Genomic DNA, 23693 nt, shown 5'->3' on the forward strand with positions numbered 1-23693 from the left:
GAGACTGTCAGGCTCCATTCCTCTGTGCCCTGGTTTTGACCTGAGCTATTATCCCAGGCAAAACTTTTTCTTGTAGGTTTTTGTATCAAGGAGAACTAATACAAATGGAGTTAAGGAAGAAAAGAAAACAGAAACAAGACCAGAATATATATATATATATATATATATATATATATATATACACATACATATATACATACATACATACATACATACACATACATACTCACACATATATAAAAGAAAAACATTAAAAAATAAATTTAAAAATTAAGGAAGTAAAGTGATACAGGAGACTACCTTACATTTAGGGATAAAGAGATTAAGAGGTAGTATTATATAGGTCTTAAACTTATCAAAGAAATATAGGCTTCCCCATTGTCTTTTGAGATTTTCTTGTGGGGTATGGAATCTAGGGCACATTTTCATCACACACCCTTGTCTTCTTGAGATTGAGAAGAGATTTGTGGCAGAAAGTGCTTGGGTAGAGTTCTTGTGCTGGGGATCCTTCTGGAGCTGAGTCTGGTATCAAACAACAGTCCACATTTGGGAGGGGTGAGAAGAGTCGCACAGCATGAGTCAGCAGGGGTGTTTGTTGTAGTTTCTTGCCAGAGGACAAGTCGTGGGTCTGAGTGGGTGTCCCTTCACTTGGGAGCTAGGTGATGGCTTATTGGGGTAGGAGGTTGGTCTTGATACCTAATGGGTTAAGCAGTTCTGAATATATTACATTATTTGTAATATATGCAAAAGATGTAAAGATGATTTATAAAATATGACTGAAAGATGTTCCATTATATGTGCCACTAAGAAAGAAAAGGCTGTCATTAAAATAAAAGCTATGGCATCATGTATCCAACTGCTTGGATTTTACTTCATAGATTTAATACATTTTAAAAATAATCCACGCAAAAATATCTACTGACCCTTAATGAAAAATAATGCAGTAGGTAGAATATTTGCCTCACTTGTAGCTAATCTGGATTCAATTCCCAACACCCCATGTGGTCCCCAATCCCATTCAGGAGTGATAAATTGAGCACAAAGTCTAGTATGCCCAGAGAACTATATACACTAGCCCATGTATGTAGTTCAACTTCTAACAACTGTATCAAACTCAAGTATGCATGAAGATTGCTTCTCATAAATATAATCACGGTTTCCTGAAGAGTAACAGATAGAAAAAAATTCTAACAGATTGAAATCACTTAAAAATTTAAAATCCCAAATGAAAAGTTTCTCTAAAAATTAGTATTTCAAGAAGCAAATTTTGTAAGAGAAATATATTTTTATATTCTTAGTAAACAACTTATATCAAAAATTCACCAGAGGTGGGGGCCAAAGAGATAGCACAGCTCTAGGGCATTTTGCCTTGCATGCAGCTGACCCAGGACAGACTGTGGTTCTGGCATCCTATATGGTCCCCGAGCCTGACAAGAGCGATTTCTGAGTGCAGAGCCAGGAGTAACCCCTGAGCGCTGCCAGATGTGACACCCAAAAACAAAACAAAACAAATTCACCAGAGGTGGAGAGAAATGGTATAGCAGGTAAGAAGGGCCCTTGCCTTGCACAGGGCTACTCTGTGTTCAATCTGCAACACCACATAAGGTACCCAAGCTCAGCCAGGAGTGATCCCTAAATGCAGAGCCAAATGTAAACCTTGAGAAGTCAGGAGTAGCACCAAAACTCCAAGCCTCCTAGAAATTACTAATAATTTTACTGTTTAACAATGTTCAGCCTCTGAACTGAGGTTTCTGATTTTATTAGTTTTCCTGTGTTATATATATGCATATACATATATATAATATATATCACTTTTCATGTGACAAATTGTTGGCCAAGACTTTAGATTTAATGACTTTAGATTTATGAGAATGTAAGTGAATACTCACGACTGACAATAAGCAAGGCTTCAAAATAAAGTGAGAAATATGATACCTTATAAAAACAATAGAGTATGCCCTGAGCACTACTAGGTATGACCCCCAAAAATATAAACAATGAAAGAACAAAACCAATAATAGTATAAATGTGTAAAAAAAGAAACTTGTCTACTGCCTGCCTGTTGAAATATCAACTGGTTTTGCCTTTTGGAAAACTATATAGACATTTTTATAAGAACTCAAATTAAGGCTTCATATGATCCAGTAATTCAACTTCTGGGCATCTCCCCAAGGATACAAAAACTCTATTCAGAAAAAGAATTGTAAATATTCATTACAGTACTATTCAAACATGGCTTATAGGGGCTGGAACAATAGTACAACAGGCATGACACTTGTTTGTACAAGGTTAACCTAGCTGCTATCCCCTGTATCTATTTTTGTTTCGTTTTGTTTTGGGGCCACACCTCACAAAGCTTCTAGGTTACTCCTGGCTCTGTGCTCATAAAACAGTCCTGGCAGGCTTGGGGGACCATATGAGATGCCAGAGATCAAACCTGAGTCAGCCAGGTGCAAGGCAAACACCCTACCCACTGTGCTATTGCTCTAGCCACCCCTGCATCTTTAGACACATTAATGTCCCAAGCACAGAACCAGGAATAAGCCCTGAGCACTGCTGACTGTAGCCGACCAAAAATTAATAAATGGCTGATAGATTATAGTTATGTTAGTTTTTATGTTGATATGGGATATATTTATTATAGTAAATCATTTAGACTTTCATATTATTTCCATTTGTTTAATTCAACAGTCTATTTCTGCATATACAATTATATATATTATATATAATTATATATAATATATATTATATATATTATATATAATTATATTATTATATATAATATATATTATATATTATTATATATTATATATTATATATATTATATATATTATATATTATTATATATTATATATTATATATTTTCTTAGTTTTCTTGATTGATATTCTGTGATTTATAATAATGTTAATAATGCTTTCTCAAGCTGTATATTACTGTTTTTTTTGGTATGTCATCCAAGTATATTTATAAATCTGACAAGCTATACATGTAAAGAAAATTTGAATTTTCTTTCTAAAGTATCCTGTTTACAGAGTGACAATCTTAGACCTTCCTTTTCTTTTTCTTTTTTCTTTTTTTTTTTTGATTTTTATTTTGATCATATTGGCTTACATACCTTTCACAGTAGTATTTTAGGTACATATTAACATTGAATCAGGGGAATAACCATCACCAATTTGTCCTCCCCCTATCCCAGTTTCATTCCTGCAACCCACAGCCCCCATCATTACCCCCCGGGCTGCTAGAGTTGGTGGTCCCTCTTTGTCTAGCTTACTATTAGAGGTCATATATCTGTTTGGTCCTGGTACCCTCCCTTGTTTCCCCCTCTATTTGAGAGGTGGAGCTCGATAATTCGAGTTATGTGGTTTTGTTTGAAGGAAAGAAAAGCAATAGAATGGAGTAAAAGTAAGAAAAAATAAAAATAAGTAAAATAAGCTGAAAATAGCAGAGTCCTTCTAGAGGCTTTTAACCTCAGTTTGAGCGAGGACATGAAAAAGGTAATTGAAACACCACATCAATACAGAATGAAATATCAAATTAAATATCCAGTGAGCACTACAGCAATAAAGACAAGCACCACACAACAGTCTTAGTTCTGAAATCAAACCATGCCAGAGTACAAAAAGAAAGAGAAAGATAAAATAAAATAAAATAAAATAAAATAGAATAAAATAAAATCGGAGACATCAACTTCAATATCAACACCAAAATAAAGACGTCAATAAAAATTGATCAATCAATAAATTTATATGTGTAAAAATGATTATTTTGTGCTTTTTTTTTTCTTTTTCTCCCTGCATAGGCACAGTAACTATTGGGGATATTATAGAGGGAATTCCCTAGGAGATACAGGGTTTCTCTATCCCTGAAGTATACTGTCATGGGATTAACTCCTTGCATGATCATTTACTCTTCCCTCAGTGTTTTTTTGGTGTATAGAAGACTACTGCTTCATCATGAATGGTAAAATCGGACCTCTGTATCTAGAGATCTTGGTGTCTGTACAGCTCAAGGAATGGAGCTTATGATGAAGTCTTTCTTTGTGGTTCTAGCAGTTCTGTTTCTTCGGTGTCGTTTTACTCCATCTTCTGTAGTTGGTGGTCTTGGTCATTACATTGCTCCTATGATGGAGCCTGGGATAGAGTCTTTCATTATGCTTCCGGAAGACCCATTCAGTTGCAATTGTCTCAGTCAGACTTTTGAAATTGGAGATCTTGTTTGTTGAACAGATCATAGACCAAAAGCTAGGCTAGTACTTGTTGTTGTTGTTGTTGTTGTTGTTGTAGACCTTCCTTTTCAACTTTTAAGCTACTTATTTGTTTTTATTATCTTTTTTTTTTTTTAGTTTGTTTTGGTTTTGGTTTCTGGGTCGCACAGAGCAGCACTCAAGGGTTACTCCTGGTTCTACCCTCAGAAATCGCTCCAGGCAGGTTCAGGGGACCATATGGGATGCCGGGATTCAAACCCTGTTCTTCTGCATACAAGGCAAATGCCCTACTTCCATGCTATCGCTCCTGCCTCATGTTTTTATTATCTTAATGTACTAGCAAAGATGTTAATCACATTATTGAATAAATGCGATACTAGTAGATATCCTTATCTTATCATCTTACAAATAAAGGCATTGTTTCTCCCTATGAAGGATGATTGGCTATATGTTTTATATATATTTGTTAATAATGTATTTGTTTCCAGATGAGTGGGATTGAAATTTTTAATAAAAAGAAAAGGGAGAACAAAAGAGTACAGCAAGAAGAAAATTTGTGAAAATTATCATATCTCACAATAAACTCATTGTGAGAAGGATTAATAAGCTCTTGTTGCTAGTTGGTCATTCTGTCACTTTTTTTGTTTTTGAACATTAGGTGGCTTCAATACACATTGGAGTCTAAATTAGTGTGTTCCTATAGGGATAACAATAATAATAAAAAAGGTGCCCTGGATTCCACACTATAAACACTATATTCCACATTCTAAACACTATAGCTGAGACTGAAGTTTTTGTGGAGTTTATTTTTGGCTATAAAAATAGGACTATGAGGAGCCAGAGCAATATCGGAGTGGTAGGGCATTTGCCTCACATGCGGCTGACCCAGGACGGACCTCAGCTCCATCCCCAGTGTCCCATATGGTCCCCAAGCCAGGAGTGATTTCTGAGTACATAGCCAGGAGTAACCCCTGAGCATCACCAGCTGTGGTCCAAAAACAAACAAACAAACAAACAAAAGCAGGGCTATGGGAAGTATAGGAAAGCAGTAGTGGAAGAGGAGTCTGCAATCACACCAAAATAGTGCAGGTGGTGTCGTCCAATTACCAGCATGCCTTGATCAGATTATGTCTCAGCAGAAAAGCATAGAGCAGTGGTGAAGTTGGTCCATTGGTGAAGTGGCAATAATGGAAGCAGTGGCTATAGAAATTTTGTCACGGCTCTTTGTTCACTAAAAAAGCTATCTTCTTTCCTAGTTTGCTGAGATTTATTATAATAAATGAATGTTGAATTCTGTCATCCTTCTTTTAGCCTCAATTGATTTGGTCAAGTGGTTTTCCTTTTTCAAGCTTTTGTGATGGATAACATTAATTGTTTTTCAAACTAAGAGCCAGCTTTGCATTTCAGTGTAAATTCTATTCAGTCATATTATATTACTCTTTAGGTAACTGGATTTGATTTATCAGAGTTTGTTTGAGGATTTTTTTATATCTATTCATGAAAGATATTTGTGGTATCCTTTTCTTATGGCATCTCTTGTGGTTTGGTTATGAGTGACCTCATGCATTGAAGTGGATAATGATACTACTTCTATTTCCAGGAAGAAATTGTATAAGAATGATGTTGGGTTTTTTTTTTTAAATATTTGATAGCATTCACCATTGAAATATTCTGAGCTAGAAATTTCCATCTTGTACATACTTTTTGAACATATGGGATATAGTTATAGTAACTATTTTAATGTTTTTTTCTGTTTTGTTAATTGATTTTTATTTTCAGTATGAACTATACTTTTTGGTTTATTTTTATTCTTGGTTATCTTAAAAAATAGATTCCAGACATTAAAAAAATTTTTACCTAGTTAGAGACTAGATATTTTTGTATTTTATTTTGTATCACATATTTATGACTTTCAGTAAAGAGCAATTAAATTACATGGAATCTATTTGATCCTTTGGGTCTTAATCTGTGTTACATAGGACTCAAGCCATGTCTGGGCTAGTGCTAATTATGCTATACAAGATTATTCTGAGTTCCCAACATCCCATGAATTATTTACTTTACCCGCCTGAGCAGTGACACAAACTACTATTCCTAACTGTCTATGAGTGCTATAGACTTGTATTTATAATTCTTTGCTCCAGTCTTTTCCCCAAAGAAGGTGATTTCTGGGGCTGGTGTAGTGACGCAAGCGGTAGAGCATTTGCCTTGCACGTGGCTAACCTAGGACGTACCACAGTTCGATCTGCTGGCATCCCATATAGTCCCCCCAGCTGGCAGCGATTTCTGAATGCATAACCAGTAGTAACCCCTGAGTGTCACCAGGTGTGCCCCCCCCCAAAAAAAAAGAAAGAAAAAGAAAAAGAAGAAGGTGATTTCTTACCACACCTTAATTTGTGTCACCTTTTCATCCTCAAACATTTTTAAAATGGAAATTTGAATCTAGTTCTGCAAGTCTTTCCTGACCAATATGCACAAATATTTTTACTTTTATAATAAATAAATAAATAAAAATTTATAAATAAGGTGATTTCTTACAGGCTTATACAGATCAATATAAGTAAGTTGCTGTATGCCTATAACTATCCAAAATCGCCAGATGTGTCTCCTTTCTATTGTTCTGTCCATTAAGTTCTGTCCACCCACCTTGTTTTTTTGTCTCTTATTTGTCTTCTCAGGTTAGGAACTCTACCTAGCTCCTAATTTCCACTTCCTGATATTTTCCTAAAAAGTCTGTTAAATTATAAACTTTTATAATGTGAAGGCATATCTCATTTATTTCTTCTCAGGATAACTCAAATATGATGTGTCCAGAACTTTTAACTAGCCAGTTGAAAATAAGAACTGACCATTTTTGTGTATTTATACTGTCATAAACTGTGTGATATACTATGCAAAACTTATGTGAGGTACAAGTATTCAGCTTCATTTTATTTTTATTTTTTAATTCATTGCAGGCCTATTTAAAATTAGTCTTTCATTCTTGAGGAGTTTTTTATTATATAAATTTAGACTTCTGTATCAACAATAACTTTTTCAAGAGACTAAAGATATAGTACAAGGATTATGATTTTTTGCATTTAGTTGACTCTGGTTCAATTTCTAGAATCACATGGTTCTCTCTGCACAGGATGGTGTTAGATGCCACACTAAAGAATATCCCAGTCAATTTATGCATAATGATTTACATTTTAATAAGCATGAAGAAAATGAAATGAACTGTCATATTCAAAGTACTTTATCTTTTTGTTGTACCATCATTCCCCAGGGGATATACTTTTCTTCTTTTTTTTTTTTTTTTTTTTTTGGTTTTTGGGTCAGATCCAGCAGCACTCAGGGGTTACTCCTGGCTCTCTATGCTCAGAAATTGCTCCTAGTAGGTTCAGGGGACCAAATGGGATGCTGGGATTTGAACCACCGACCTTCTGCATGAAAGGCAAACACCTTACCTTGATGCTATCTCTCCAGCCCCGGGATATACTTCTTGACTGTGGTGGTCACATATATCTTTGTTAGTTATAGTTTTTCAGTGGGTAACACATGCATATGTGGTATGTAGTACCACATACACTGCATCACATTTGCATCAAATTTGCAAGTATATAATTGCAGAATAATCTTGCTAAACTACTTAGTTATTTCTTCAGATACACAAGAGAGTATCTTTTCTTAAAATATTTCCAGTTGATTTGTATCAACTGATGCTGCTAGATAATATATAAAACGTTTCCTTGGTCAACACATTGTTTATTATTATTAACACTGGTATAGAAAGTATTAAATAGATGTCTTTTGTTCAAAACTTCTGAAAAATATATTAATGTGCTTTGGAAATTTTCATGAGCAGAATATAGTTGTTAGTGGGACTGGAGAGATAGTAATGAAGGTAAGACAATTGTCTTGCATGTGGCAGGCCTAGATTTAATATCCAAAGCCTTAATGGATCCCTAAGCAACATCAGGGATGATTGCTGCTTTTAGAGCCAAGAGTAACCCTGAACATCATGCCCAGATTGTCTCGCAAACAAAAATATCACCACTTGGGATCAGTTACATATTAACTTGACCTACACCCAGTAACCCACGTTCAATCCCTGTTATCCTATAAGGTTTCCCAAGCCTAGCAGGAGTAATCCTTGAGCACAAAGCAAAGGGTATCCCTGAGCACAACTGGGTGTAACCTCCAAACAACAAATATACTGACAGTTTTTCCCACATATTTTTAATCCTATCTCTTTTATAGGGTCCAACTTATGGAGGTTTTCCTTTCTTTCTTGGAGTTCTGGAACCTAGCAAGGAACATGACACTAGAAGTCAGTCAAAAATTTATGTGGATAAACAACCTTAGAACTGGCACAGTTTCCTGCACCAGCATCAGAAATCTGGTACCCCTGGGGGTGCCCTCCTACTGCTTTGGCACCAACTTGCACCAGGGTATGTTCATATGACACCCTGACGACAAGGAAACAGTAGCAATTTGATCTAAGGGAAAGTTGCCCTACCTCATCACCTAACAGTGAATGAAATCAGAAGACTCTCCATCCTAGGATCTGTGCAAAAACCAAGATCATTAATTACAGAAGATTGACTATAACAACTTTTATTGAGCAGAACTTTTCCTGGGACTATAAAGAAAGACTCTATCTTCAGCATTATCCTAGGACATGTGCAAAAAATAAGATATCTAATTACAGAAGACTGATTTTGACAACTGTGACTGAGCAGAACATTTCCTGGCATAAAGAAAAACTTAGAGGTTTGACACCTAGCATGTCCTGTAGACAGTCCATGACAGTGTACTTCAAGGGTAAAGACATTCTGTATCTCTTAGGCCAAGGAAATTTCCTGTCTAATTTTTCTAATGTTTACTATGCCTATGCAAAAACAAAACACACAAAAAATTTACCACATTTACACAAAATATTTACCATATTTTTTCTTTTTTTTCTTTTAATTTTATTGATATGTATAGATTCTAGATAAGGGATCCTGCTTTTTTTTTTATACTGAACCCTGGGACATGAATCATCTTGTTCTGCCTCATATTTATATGTCTTCCTACAAATTGAGGGGGAAAAAGGTATATGGGATTCAGGGGCCAAGCAGTTTTATGAGCACTGAGTGAAAATAAAAAATGGTCAAACCTAAATACCCAAACCAAAGTCTATGACAATAGAATCAAGAGAACCAAACTATAACAATATATACACAAAATGGACCAGTTAAACTAGCAGTCCAGCAGGTTAAAGGTGGAGGTATGGCATGCATACTAGGAACTAAGGAGGAGGGAGATCAACACAGTGGTGGGAGTGGTCCTAATTCACTGTCACTATGTACCTGAATACAACTCTGGAAGACTTGTAATTAACAGTGGTTTCAATAAGAATTGAAAATTAATTATGTGGAAAAATCATAATTTTCCTGATTAACTCATGACCTGTCATCTGACCACTAGTCCTGTTTAGACCCATAAACAAAAGGCCACGACACTATAAGCACTCTTATGTGTCACTTATTAATCAAGTTTGAACTAATCTGACTAGATTCATATTTCTTTCTAAAAAGGCAATGGAAGGCATCAGGAGACATTAATTTTCTCCTCAGTCTACTCTTTTCATTCCACCTTCTTCCCCTGACTGCTTTCTGGGTTCATTATCATATAGTTTTCAGTGTATACTACATCAATCAAATATAGTATGAATGCCTAAGAATGTGGAATTTGACTAACTTTTTACCAGAATAAGAGGGAGGGTGACTCTTTAAAAAATATGAAAATATGGATTTTCCTCAAAAAATAGAAATTGATTCTTTATATGATCCAGTAATACCACTTCGAGGGATATAGACTGGTCCAGCCTTTTTGGAAAACAATATAGGCATTTCTCAAAACACTAGAAATTGAGCTCCCAGCAATATCATTCCTAGTGATATAGTCTAGGAACACAAAAGCACAATGCAGGAAAGCCTTCTGCATCCCTATGTTCATCACAGCATTATTTACAAGAGCCAGAATCTGTAAATAACCTAAATGAAACCTAAAAATAACCAAAATCTGACCTAAACCTAAAAGAACAAACGAGTAAATAAAGAAAACTATGGTAAATCTACACAATGGAATACTACCACGTGTTACAAAAAATGAAGTCTTGAAATTTGCTTATTTATGGTTGTATATGGAGAATATTATGCTGAATGAAATGAGTCAAAGGGAAAGGGAGAGATATAGAAGGATCAAACTCATTTGTGGGATATAAAAATAAATAAAAGATTATTGTGATATTATACAGTCGATAGAGATGAGGGCAAGTAGGACTAGTCCATGGTAGAAACTTGCCACAAATAAAGGGAAAGTGCAGATAGGGCAGAGAAAATACTGGTTGGAAATGATCACTTGATAAGAACTGGGTGCTGAAAAGAGTGATATGATTGATATGAATGATGACATTACAGTATATATATTATGCAATATATAGTATATAAAATATATATTATATATTATCATATATTATAATATAAATTCTCTATAATATATATTATACAGTGATGATATGAGTAATAACATTACAGTAACGATATTTCAAACACATCTAAAAGAAATAAAAAAGAGAGAGGAAGGGAGAGAGGAGAGAGAAAGAAAGAAAGAAAAAGAGAGAGGGAGGAAAAGAGGGAAGGAGACAGGGAGGGAGGAAGATGTCTGCCACAAGATGGCCAGGGAAGCGGGGGGGAGGGGGGGGAGGCGGTTGGAGGGTGAAAGGAAAATTAAGAACATTGGTGGCAGGAAATGTACACTGGTGAAGGGTATTGTGCATTGTATGGCTGAAACTCAATCATGAAAAACTTTGTAACTGTGCATGTCACAGTTATTCTCTTAAAGAGTTTATTTAAAAAAAAAATGAGGGAGGCTGCCTGAATCATGAGTGGGTTGGAAGACTGCAGCTGAGCACTACAGCACCAAACAGAAAGCTTCCCTTTTACTTGCACTTTATTTGACCTGTAGATAAACAAAGACTTTTTTATTTCTAGAAATTCCATTATTTTTGCTGCTTTGAATTTCTTTTGTAAAGTTAAAAATCCATGTCCTTATGCAATGCTTTTAAATCTTGGTGTACTCAATATGATTTTTTGTTTTCTTTTATTTTCTTCTGATGTGTTGTGATATATCTAGATAGATAGATACAGAGAGATAGATGATAGATAGATAGATAGATAGATAGATAGATAGATAGATAGATAGATAGATAGATAGATAGATAGATAGATGATAGATAGATGCCATAAACTCTGAACTCTCTGAAATTCAAACTTTCCTTCACAATGCGTATTATTAAAAGTGTCCAGAAAGTCGTGGCATGAGTAGAACATTCAGTATTGCACAAAACTTCATAAATGCAACCCCTTAAGGAAAAGAATTGAGAGCATTTGATTCTTATGATTCATTCAACTGACTATATGGTAGGGTCCTTAAGGTGTTTAAAAACAAACCACAAAATAAGCTTTTTGATTTCTGTCCTTAAGTATATCTAGAACAAAGAGAGAAGCTCTACTTATCAAACACTCCTATGTTTCAGGCTGTATATCTATATGAAGTATACATATCTCTACTTACAAAAGTATTGGAAAGCATTATTTTCTTTACTTAAAAAATTTGGAAACAGAAGCACATGTTGATGGATTTTTAAGATTTAATGCTTTATTATTATGTAAGTTTCAGAGAAATCGCCTGCTTTTTTATATTCTCATTATTTATTTAAATTATTTAAATTCTTCTAATGATAGACTAATGTTTCATATTGAAAATATGCAAAAACCAGAATCTCACAAAGTTTATAATGTGCTAATAAATTTTAAAATGCCTGCAAAATGGAGATGGTAGCACTATTTTTACTATTGTTAAAAGTTTTGGATGAAGAAGTAAACAGGATAATGTAGATGAAAATAATATTCAACTACACAGTAAAAATAGAAGCTATTGTCACAGATAGAGTTCGAAATCAGAATACTAGTATGTGTTTGGCCTGTATGTGATTTATTGCTTGTTTCAATAAGGTGAAATTCTTATAACTGTAATTGAGATTAATTTCCACCAAAATTACTACTATAAGCAATCCACTTCTCCATGAACTGTACTCATTCTAGTTCTTTTTGAAAAAAAAAAACAAATAAGACAATTTTAGGAAATGTTTCTAACCATCTCAGGAACACTCGGTAGTATTAGGTGTTAATTATGCATAGGCTATTTTTTAAGTACTAGAATGCAAGATTTCTGCCCTTGAAGGATTTAAAAAACACAAATACATATGAATATTCTAGATATTTTCCAAGAAAATCTGACGTTTTAATATGTTATCTTTTGAACATTAGAAGTTAATTTCCTTCTATGATCCTATTTTCTTTGATCTACAGCTATTTAATAGTAGAAGACAATTTTTAAATCAGAAATTAAAATTTGCAAATAGATTTTTAGCATAGTGAAATTCATATTTGGAAGGCCAAATCTTTCATGAATTTACTAATTATAAACATTTCTATTTTTTTATAATAATTTCTTTTTTAAGTACCGTGGTTACAAAAATGTTCATAGTTGGGTTTCAGTATTATCATAAACATTCTTAAGTACATGTAATTTAGACTAAGGGGAATTTTGAGTCACAAATATTGTGAACACAGTTCTCAAACACTTTTTATAAAACTGTATCATGGTGGGAATATATTTTTGTGTTTGTGATGATAATTTTATAATTATTTGCTTTAAAAGGTTTTGCTTTATTTCTCTCTAGTGGATGACACTGTGGTGGCTATTCCCTATGGAAGTAGGCACGTTCGCCTTGTCTTAAAAGGTCCAGATCACTTGTGTAAGTAAACTATACTGTTTTCTTTTAGAGATTGGAAAATTTTATCATTATCAATTTTTTTATTCTCAGAAAATAATATAATACTGAAGTACAAATCTTTTTAATCCATCATAACATGATATCTTGAATGTTTCTGTTTATCTTTTTTGTGGTTGCCTTATGAGATAGTAGAACTTTGGTAGCAATTATCTCTAACCACAGCCATCATGAAAAAAACCTACAAAATAGATGATACATTATTCATGAGTTAAGAACATGGTTTTTCTTTATAACTATCATTTCTCATTTTCTCTTTACTCCACCATTCAGTCTGTTTCTTCCCTCATCTGTCCTTTTTTGCTTCTTTATTTTTTGTTTCTGGGCAATGCTCGGGGCTTTTACTCTTCTAGGCTCTGCTCAAGTATCGCTTCTGGTAGTTCTCAAGGACCATCTGTGATGCCTGGGATAGAACTGAGTTTAGACATGTGCAAGACATTCTACTATCTGTCCAGTTGCTTTACTTCTTTCTTTTAACTTTTTCTTTCCTTCTTCTGATTTTTTCCTTTTATATCCTACTCTCGTTTTGTTTTCTATAACTTTATCAATTCAGGAGACAAAGAAATACCAAACTACCTTAACACTATTATTCATAGGAAATACATGATCTTAAATATATCCTGCATAGTGTGATAATAAAAGACCCTACTATCTTGAAGATAGCTACTGGAATTTAAAACTGGAGAGTACCTCAAAGATGGAATAGTAGCTGCCCACACCATATTTTCTGTGCAAAAATTTGCCTTCAGTCACATCAAGACAATAACATACATCCACATTATTTTCTTTTTCTAGGACTATTTATTGTTGTTTCTATATAAACTTGTGAATTACTAGCCAGAAATTTAAAGGATTTTAACAATGAACTATAGAGGATATTTGCTTTTTTTCTGTAAAATTCCATTTCATTGGAAGATTACACTTCCTCTGAGCATTTTTGTGATTTTCCCCACTGTGATTATTCCTGGGACCCTGAGGAGCCATCTATCATCTTCTGCTCCTTCTCCTCTCCCACACACATAACTAGGAAACCAATTTAGGTAGCAAACATTATCTTTTGGCAAGAGGATTATGAATGAAATCATTCGAGAAAGACAAACAAGAGGAAGACAAATTGAAGTCTATAAAAGTTCAGATAACCTGCTGGAGTCTTCATAAAAATAAAAATAGATTTCATAGGAGAGGTGGGATTTGAAAGGTCATGTGAAGTAAAGATTTAAGAAATGTAGTTTAGGCAAAGCCAGTCAGTATGAGCAAGTTTTCTCTTGATATGGATCCAAGTTCTTTCCAAACCCTGAACAAGCCACCAAAATACAATCACTTGTCAAGCAATGATATGTGTGTACACTATTACCTTTCAAATAATTTTTTCTTGTATCAGTTGGCTAAAGGTAACTGCTGGCTGATACAACAACTTTTCTTGAGAACAGTATTTTTCTCAATAGTGACAAGCTAACATAAAACATCCAAATCAAAAGTGAGGGGACTGACACTACAATGCAAAAGAAAAGAAAGAATAGATTTAAAAAGAAAACTCAATTAAAAAATGCACTTACCCCAAGTTTTTCTAATTATGTGACCATTTTAAATAGGAATAATTGGTCTGTTTGGTTGAATTCATCTTTTTAGTTTAATTGTTCCAAGGATTTGATAGATAAAACTGCAAATTATAATATGCTCATTTTTTCCAACTGACCTACTATTGCTAATATTGGGTAATTTTTTTCTGAGTTTTATATTTGAAACATAAATCAGAAACAATTAATAATTAATGCGAATACATTTTATTATTTTTCTTGAATTTTTTTACCTTCTCTCTCAGAAGTCAGTCCATTATCTTACTCAGTAGTTAGCAGCAACTCAGTTGCTAAAACCAGTATGATTCAAGCCTTGCCCATTTTTATAGTTAGAAATACTTTGAAAAAGAAGCTAGAAGACCTGGTGATTAAAAGAAATCATAATATCAGATCATTTTAAACCTACATAATTTTTTTTAAAAACTAGTTTATATCCTGGAGATATTATCACAAATGAGAGCAAATGCATGCATGTAAGTCAGTTCAAAGAGGGGAGGTTAGTATAAGGAGAATCAGACATTTGCTTTTCCCTTGATAATAATAACTGTGGTTCTTCATGTTAATATTTTTTCCATGTGTCAGATTCTACATTAAAATTATGCTGTAGTGACATGGAGACTACAAAGACATCATCTGAAGATCACAAACCAATATTTGAACACATGTATCCCCATTTATTGATCTTCCTTGCCATAGATAATTTGGCACCAAAGACACATAAAATAATTTATTAAAAAGTACTTCAGGAACTTTCATATCTCTAGAGTCCTTAGAACAATGTCCTTAACTTGGAAATCCTCTCATTAAAATATATATTAGATTTTGTTACATATAATACATACCTCATAACATACCTTAAGATATATCTATGACATATATTCATAACTTATTTATATAATATATGCATATGTTATCTTCAGGTGTTCAGTGTGAATTCTGGGGTTGTCACTGCACAGTGGAGTGTATACCTCACATGAGGTTTTGATTCACCCCACTATCACACAAACATATAAAAAGAATTTATTGTGATTAGGAATAAGCTAGGAGACTGAGTCCCTCCAAAACATCCATTTTCTCAATTTTCTTTATGTTTTTAAAATTAATTTATTTAAATACCATAGTTCAGAAAGTTGTTCATAATACAGTTATTGTTGTTTTCACAACTAAAAAGTTGTTCATTATTGAGTTTAAGCCATACATTATACATCATTCACCAGAGTACATTTCCTGCTACTAATGTCCACAATTTCCCTGCCACTCTCCTTTTTCTGCCCTTTCAGCACACATTTTTATTTGCTAAATAAACTACTGTGTAAATTTGGAATTATTGTTATCCTAACTCCCTTCCTGAAAAGAGAAATTATTCTAAATTAATCTGGCTTGCATAATAATTTAATTTAACCTGCCCTGAAATACACATTATAATTGCCCCATCTGCAAGATGTCCAAATTTTTTACAAAATAAAAATGACACTTCAAAAGCATTGCCATTGTCCAAATTCAGAATGTAATGCTTTAGGAATAAGGAATTCTTTATTAATTATGCACTTAAGAAATAAAATTTGGAACCAGAGAGATAGAATAAAAATTAAGCATTTGTCTTTCATTTCACTAATCATGATTTAAATCTCGGACACTACATGGTCCCTTGAGCCCTACCAGGATTTACTCGTATGCACAGAGCTAGAAGTAGCCCTTGAGGACCTCCAAAGTTTGGCAAAACAAAACAAAGCAGAAATATAATTTGTGTACACAGAACACAATTTAGCATTAGAAAAGTTTTTTATAAAAAAAGAACAAATGAGTAGATCATGAAGATTTAGTTCATATAATAGCTGTAAGAAATGATGCAATTTGCTGCATCATGAATAGAATTGGAAGATATTGTGTTAAATGAAGTAAGCAAAAGAAGGATAAATACAGAATGATATGACTTATATGTGATATTTAGAATAACTGTATGAATAAATGCAATGGTCTAATTAGAAATTGTATCAAACACCTTTGGCCCCAGAGATAGCAAGGAGTATGAAAGAAACTGAGTGGAGGAGAAACACAAATATAGAAAGATGGGGGTCAGGGGCCTAGTGGTCTCAGTTGTATTGGTGGAGATTAAAAATACAAAAAAGGACTGAACTAAATATCCAAGCCAAAGTCAACAACAATGGAATTAAGAGACCCAAACTTTTACAATCTAAACTTAAAATAGGCCTACTATACTGGCAAGCTGGGGGGCAAAGGATAGTAATATGGGATACATTTTAAGAACATTAGTGGGGGAAAATGTACACTGATGGTGGGATTGACCCTGATTCACTGTATGTCTAAAACCTAACTATGAGGGACTTTGTAAATCACAATGGTTTAGATAAAATAAAATTTAAAAAAGATAGATAAGTAAGAAGGAGAATTAATCTGTGTTTAAGTAACTACTTTCTTCATTTGGATGATAGCATACATGTGCTACATAACAGACAACATGAATAAACAAAAAGAAATACATAAATTTTAAGTAATATAAAAATCACACCACTGGTAAGGGAACTCAGAAGTATGCTCTGATTCTTACAGAACAAAATAAAAAATAAGGGATATTCTAGGCCTATAATTTTCAACCACTGGTTGGCAAAACAAAAATATCTGTATATATGAAAATTTTGAAGATATTATAGTCAGAAGAGTATGTTAAATGCAAGATTATATTTATGCAAAAACTTGCAAGATGTTGTAATCAGAAGAATTTGATGATGAAAATTTGGAGTGCCCTGACTACAACAAATGTGAGCTAAGATTTTGGTAAAATTTTCAGATTAAATTATTTTAAAGATCATTTTAAAATAATTTTATCTGTCTCTGAGATGCCTAATTTGTCACAAGTGCTTGTTTATTTTTATATCACAAGTTCAAATGTGTCAGCCATATAAAGAATGATAATTCTCTGTTATATAGCTTTATATTTTGTCGCATAAAATGTGTTTTCATGTGGACTGTTGTATCCCTGGGAATATCTTTCTCACATCTTCATGTGTAGATCTGGAAACAAAAACCCTCCAGGGGACTAAGGATGAAAACAGTCTTGGTTCCACGGGCACCTTTCTTGTGGACAATTCTAGTGTGGAGTTCCAGAAATTTCCAGAGAAAGAGATACTAAGAATGACTGGACCACTCACAGCAGATTTCATTGTCAAGGTAAGCTCATATGGATTGAAAAAAAATCGTTCATTTTTTTCAAAGCCACATTCGAACTGATATTATTTATAACCTGAATGAAGAAGAATTTTATTTTTGACATAGATTTAGAATCTATTACTCAGAAAATGTTTAATTCAAGGGTGTTGAGCTATATCCAGAACTATGCAAGAGCATAAAACATTTTCAAGGATCTAGAAAAGACCTTATGTGAATAATTATATAATACACATATATTATGTGTATTTGTAGACATATTATATACCCACTAAAAATACTTTATCAGTGCTAGGGGGTTATAAACTGTTTTAAGAACAAGATATAGCCATTGATTTATATAGGTGTCCTTAGTTAAAGGATAAGACAAAGTGATGATACATAGGCTTGGTCATGCTTCCAAGTACAAATCCAGTTTTCTCTTCTACTGGCAACAAGACTAAGATGTTTCCTTCTATCAGAGCTACCCAATTTTTAAAAATAATATGAAACACATTGCTAAAAGCAACATACACGTTTTGTAGGGAAAAATGTACACAATAGAAGATCATTTAAGAATATTTAGGGCCGAAGAGATAGCATGGAGGTAAGGCGTTTGCCTTTCATGCAAAAGGTCATTGGTTCGAATCCCGGCGTCCCATATGGTCCCCCATGGCTGCCAGGAGCAATTTCTGAGCAAGGAGCCAGGAGAAACCCCTGAGCACTGCCGGGTGTGACTCCAAACCACAAAAAGAATATTTAAGATTTTTTTTCTCAGTAGGTCAGTGGAACATGAAATATTTCTACTGTAAAGCTGTAAAATTTGTAATATATCCAGGACTCCATAAAATTTTCATCATGGAACCTGGAGTCAGAGGACATTTGATTTAAGCTTGATGACCCTATGGCAGCTGAAAGTAAGAATGCTTATAGGAAAATGTGATAGGCAGTGAAACTGGATGGACAAAGGGTTACATTCAGAGTACCTTCCTCTGTTTCCATCTGATTGGTAGGTCTTTTTAATCTATCCAGACACCAACCACATGAATGTGAAACATAACTTACAATCAAGAAGATCTCACATAGAAATAATGCTATAGGAAATTGATTTTGTTTAAACAGGCCACTACAGGGCTAGAAAGAGAGTACTGTAAATACTACTTTGCTTGAATTTGATCCCAGCACCCCATCTGATTTTCCTGGGCACAAAGCCAGCAGTAAACCCTGAACAGAGCTAGTAAGTCCCAAAAGGTTAAAACAAACAAACAAAAATGGGTCAAAATATAAAATAAAAGATACATGTCTTTTTGAAGCTCCTAAAGTACTACTAAATAAACTATTAACTTCCTTAATGACCTTCCAAAAATTAATGGACAAACTGAAAATATAAAATCAATTAATATTATTCATACTTTAATAGTCCAAAGCATTATCAGATGCAGTTCATATATCTAGTTGCCTTCTACACATCACCATTTGGATGTTCTATTAGTACAAAGAGTTTTAATATGTTAAAACTTAGAAACCTATATTATCTCCTTTATTTTTTGTCTTGTAGGATAAAACACTATCTACCAACCAAGTCAGAAATCTCTGAGCATTGCCAATTTCCCCTTTCCTATACACTTCTCATCAGACATTAAGTTTTTGTGTGTTGTTGTTGTTGTTGATTTTTTTTTTTTGGTTTCGGGGCCAAACCCAGCTATGATCGAGGATTACTCCAGGCTATGCACTCAGAAATCGCTCCTGGCTTGGGGGACCATATGGGACACTGGGCGAATCAAACTGTGGTCCGTCCTAGGTTAGCGCGAGCAAAGCAGATGCCTTACCCCTTGCGCCACCACTCCCACCCCCAGACTTTAAGTTTTATAACTTAATTCTATGCCATTTTTTCAAGGCTATTCTTTCTCCTTGCTGTCAGTTTTTATAAAAAGTTCAGAACTGCATATTTTTAGAACCTGAACTATTCCAACTTTGAATAACTTTTTAAGCTCTGATGCCTTTAATATGCTTCCTTCAGATTGTTTGTTATAAAACTATAACTCCTCTATTAATAATCTTTCGTTTCCCTCACTGCTAGTCCTTGATTTTGAAATTAAATCACATTTCCATAGCATAGCACTACGATTCTTGATAAACTGGATTCTCTTTCTAATGAGAGCTTTTTTTTTCTTGATGATTTTACCCAAGTGACGGGCCTTCTAATATCATGTGCTTTCACAAACCATATTTTCTTTATTCGTTAGTGTGTTTTAAAAAATTGTTCATGATAGAGTTTCAGGTCTATAACACCACAAGTATGAATTTAACTTCAGTCAATATCCCATTTCCCTCCCACCAATGCAGCATCTTTTATTAGCAACAGTCTTCTCTATAATATTTCAATCTTTTTTTTTTACTAATTCATATGCAGAATTTCCTCCTTCCAGAAGCATTCTGGATTTGATGCTAAATTCCTGTTAACATTATATCTCACCGCATAGTACATGAGGACAAGAACAAAATCATCTTTGTTATCATGTTTCCATAAGAACCCATAAATACTAACACAACTCAGGAACAGTAAGTTACTTTGCCAATTACTAAAAAAATGACAGATGCTGACATCTTCATTCTACTACAAGTAAATAGTCTCATTCCTTCTACCAAAAGCTTGAGCTTTCATGGATAAATCATAACAAAATCACATCTCTTTACTTTTGAACCAAAACTGTCTTCTGTATTCTGTGTTGTTTTGAAGAATATATTTCTTTTTTACTGTAAATATAAACATTTGATAAAATGGGTTAAAAGAATATTTTGATATTTTTAGATACCTCACATAAATAAATATCTTCTTTAGTAAGTAGGCTGTGTTTATTATAGTAATTTGTACATTATATACAGATGTACCCCATTTGATGACCTCACTATGTTAACATAAATAATAACATGAATGGGTCTAGAGCAATAGCACAGTTGTAGGGCATTTGCTTTGCACGCAGCAGATCCAGGATGGACGGTGGTTCGCATCCCGGCCTCCCATATGTTCCCCCAAGCCAGGAGTGATTTCTGAGTGCATAGCCAGAAGTAGCCCCTGAGCATCACCAGGTGTGGCCCCAAAATAACAACAACAACAAAATAATAACATAAATGAAAATAAAATAAGTTTTATTTTAAGATATTAGGAGTCTGGGGCCAGACAAATAGTAGTGTTTAAGGTGCTTGCTCTGTGTTCAGACTAACCTGTTTTGGTCCAGTAACACAGATGGTGATCCCTGAGCACTATCAGATGTTTCCCAAATTTCTTAATTAATTAAATATCCTAAGTCAGAGGCCAGAAAGATAGCACAAAATTTAAAGTGCTAGCCTTAAATGTGTCTGACTCCATTTCACTCTCCAGTACTATATATAGTTGCCTACATACTGCTAGGAGTGACCCCTGAACACATAAGTGTGACCCTGAACACAAAACTTTAACCACTGAACACTCTCAGATATGACACCATGCCTTCCAAATATATCTAGGCATTTATATTCCAAAATATATAAAGGTTATTATCCTTCTTATTCTATAGTGGAGCATACAATTTTTAATTTATTATTATTTAAAATAGATCAGATAATTTAAAAGAATTTAGAAAAAATAAAATTACCTTTCCCAGTGATTTATTTTTCTTCTCTAATATTTACCAGGAAATGGCTGAAATAAAAACTATTCTTAATATGTATCACCTTTCATGATTTAGGTGCTTATTAATTATGAGTTGTAAATCATCTGCAGTATTATTCAAATTATGTATTTCCATTTATTCCAAATTTTTAGAAATCTCCTATTCTGGCTGTCATAAAATCTGGACTTAATTCCAAAAGGGGTGTAGTGAAAAGCAAATAAGTTTGATTAAATTATTTTTTATATATTATTTAAACACCTTGATTACATATGATTGTGTTTGGGTTTCAGTCATGTAAAGAACACCACCCATCACTAGTGCAACATTCCCATCACCAATGTCCCAAATCGCCCTCCTCCCAACCCAATCCCCGCCTATACTCTAGACAGGATTTTTATTTCACTCGTACATTCTCATTATTAGGATACTTCAAAATGTAGTTATTTCTCTAACTAAAGTCATCCCAGTTTGAGGTGAGCTTCATGAGGTGAGCTGTAACTTCCAACGCTTCTCTCTTTTGTATCTGAAAATTATTATTGCAAGAATGTCTTTCATTTTTCTTAAAACCCATAGATGAGTGAGACCATTCTGCATTTTTCTCTCTATCTCTCTCTGACTTATTTCACTCAGCATAATAGATTCCGTGTACATCCATGTATAGGAAAATTTCATGACTTTATCTCTCCTGACAGCTGCATAATTTTTCATTGTGTATATGTACCACAGTTTCTTTAGCCATTCATCTGTTGAAAGGTATTTTGGTTGTTTCCAGAGTCTTGCTATGGTAAATAGTGCTGCAATGAATATAGGTGTAAGGAAGGGATTTTTCTATTGTATTTTTGTGTTCCTAGGGTATATTCCTAGGAGTGGTATAGCTGGATCGTATGGGAGCTTGATTTCCAATTTTTGGAGGAATCTCCATATCGCTTCCATAAAGGTAAAACTAGACGGCATTCCCAACAGCAGTGGATAAGAGTTCCTTTCTCTCCACATCCCCACCAACACTGCTTGTTCTCAATCTTTGTAATGTGTGCCTATCTCTGTGGTGTGAGGTGGTACCTCATAGTTGTTTTTATTTGCATCTCCCTGATGATTAGTGATGTGGAGCATTTTTTCATGTCTTTTGGCCATTTGTATTTCTTCTTTGTCAAAGTGTCTGTCCATTTCTTCTCATTTTTTGATGGGAGTAGATGTTTTTTCTTGTAAAGTTCTGTCAGTGCCTTGTATATTTAGGAGATTAGCCCCTTATCTGATGAGTATTGGTTGAATAGTTTCTCCCACTCCGTGGGTGGCTCTTGTATCCTGGGTGCTATTTCTTCTGAGGTGCAGAAGGTTCTCAGCTTAATATATTTCCATCTGTTAATCTCTGCTTTCACTTGCTTGGAGAGTGCTGTTTCCTCCTTAAAGATGCCTGTAGTCTCAATGTCCTGGAATGTTTTGCCTACGTGTTGTTCTATATATCTTATGGTTTTGGGTCTGATATTGAGGTCTTTAATCCATTTGGATTTTACCTTTGTACATGATGTTAACTGGGGGGTCTAAGTTCAATTTTTTGCAAGTGGCTAGCCAGTTGTGCCAACACCACTTGTTGAAGAGGCTTTCCTTGCTTTATATAGGATTTCTTGTTCCTTTATCAAAAATTAGGTGATTGTATGTCTTGGGAACATTCTCTGAGTAGTCAAGCCTATTCCACTGATCTGAGGGCCTGTCTTTATTCCAATACTATGCTGTTTTGATAATTATTGCTTTGTAGTAAAGTATAAAGTTGGGGAAAGTAATTCCTCCCATATTCTTTTTCCCAATGATTGCTTTAGCTATTCTAGGGTGTTTATTATTCCAAACGAATTTCAAAAGTGCCTGATCCACTTCTTGAAGAATGTCATGGGTATCTTTAGAGGGATCGCAATAAATCTGTACAATTCTTTGGGGAGTATTGCCATTTTGATGATGTTAATCCTGCCAATCCATGAGAAGGGTATGTGTTTCCATTTCCATGTGTCCTCTTTTATTTCTGGGAGCAGAGTTTTATAGTTTTCTTTGTATAGGTTCTTCACATTTTCAGTCAAGTTAATTCCAAATATTTGAGTTTGCATGGCACTATTGTGAATGGGGTTATTTTCTTAATGTCCATTTCTTCCTTATTACTATTGGTGTATAGAAAGGCCATTGATTTTTGTGTGTGCCACCTTGCTATATGTGTCTA

The 23693-nt window shown here is 34.1% G+C and overlaps 1 protein-coding gene across 1 annotated transcript in view; it reads left to right on the forward strand.

Annotated features, from left to right (window-relative positions):
* The window catches only part of ADAMTSL1 (ADAMTS like 1), a 503362-nt gene that overhangs the window by 181593 nt on the left and 298076 nt on the right, over positions 1 to 23693 (forward strand). Inside the window, 2 exon segments of the mRNA XM_049769401.1 lie at positions 12985 to 13059; positions 17704 to 17861. Coding sequence (XP_049625358.1) covers positions 12985 to 13059; positions 17704 to 17861 — 233 coding nt within the window.

This window comes from Suncus etruscus, chromosome 1 (assembly GCF_024139225.1).
Source record: "Suncus etruscus isolate mSunEtr1 chromosome 1, mSunEtr1.pri.cur, whole genome shotgun sequence".
Lineage (NCBI taxonomy): Eukaryota > Metazoa > Chordata > Mammalia > Eulipotyphla > Soricidae > Suncus > Suncus etruscus.